This window comes from Rhagoletis pomonella, unplaced genomic scaffold (assembly GCF_013731165.1).
Source record: "Rhagoletis pomonella isolate Grant_MI unplaced genomic scaffold, Rhpom_1.0 Rhpom_scaffold_00007, whole genome shotgun sequence".
NCBI classification, from domain to species: domain Eukaryota; kingdom Metazoa; phylum Arthropoda; class Insecta; order Diptera; family Tephritidae; genus Rhagoletis; species Rhagoletis pomonella.
This window is the reverse complement of record NW_023458561.1, coordinates 43,026,906-43,027,867: the sequence shown is the minus strand read 5'-3', so window position 1 is coordinate 43,027,867 and position 962 is coordinate 43,026,906. Positions and strand designations below refer to the sequence as shown.

The 962-nt window shown below is 33.4% G+C and overlaps 1 protein-coding gene across 1 annotated transcript in view; it reads right to left on the bottom strand.

Moving 5' to 3' along the window:
- Positions 1-799: 799 nt before the first annotated feature.
- The window catches only part of LOC118743848 (MORN repeat-containing protein 5-like), a 924-nt gene continuing 761 nt past the window's right edge, over positions 800-962 (bottom strand). Inside the window, exon 2 of the mRNA XM_036476613.1 lies at positions 800-945. Within this exon, the coding sequence (XP_036332506.1) occupies positions 800-945 (146 nt within the window). The remainder of the gene's footprint in view (positions 946-962) is intronic.

The following is a 962-nucleotide window of genomic DNA, read 5'->3' as shown; positions in this document are numbered from 1 at the left end:
TTTCGGAATGGGGAAGACCTCAAAATATTTAGAATGCTTAAGCGAACGAAATTTTACCTTGTTTTAATTTTTGTTCAGGGCGGTGTAACCCTTTGAAAAACGTAAAAAATGACATTTTCATAAAAATTTTCGATTGGCTACCTTCTTCAAAAATATTTTTGAAATAATTCTTTCTGGCAACTCTGTCGTTTGACAACCATTTTAAGACAAATATATGTACATATATGTATGTCGCTTATCTTGTTTATTAAACTGAGTTTATATTTCTAAAAAGGTGGCAATCTGCATACAAATTTTTGAAGAAATACAGCTTTCTGAAACCTTTCTCGTTTTATACCCATATTGAGATATTTCATTTAACTTGTGGACTACATTGATTTTCCTCCATAGATGTCTACAGCATGTCGATAACTGAATGGAAGATCGACCTAGTTCGGCAGCCAGTTCGAAAACCCCCTATCTCAGAAAACTTTTCAAAAACGCCCTACTTCTGAATTTGGTTGAAGAACGCCCTATATAATAAATGAGCCAATAATTTGCAAATCTATTTTTTTAGCTCTTACATCTCTTATACAAATAAGCATTAAATATATTACATTTTAATGAATTCATTTAATTGGCCAAAAAAACGCGGCTAGTTAGAAACGGTTTCGAAGCATATACATATGTATAGCATAATATGTATTTCCAAGCTAAGCATTGCAATCTCAGAACTGTGTAAATTTTTTACAAAATAAATATTGATTTAATTAAAGCTAATAATCAACCGCAGGATCGTTTTCCTTTAGTCCTAGTTGACTTAGTTCGGTGAAGAGAGCTCGTCCTTGCAGTCTTTCGAATATTCTGAAGTTTTTGAGGTTTCGTCAATGTCCTTGCGTAAAACTCGTCGGCAAAACTTTTGCAAAGGCGTAGGTAAATTGCATGTGCAAGTGTGCAGATTTTCGCCTAATTCCGTTGATGCT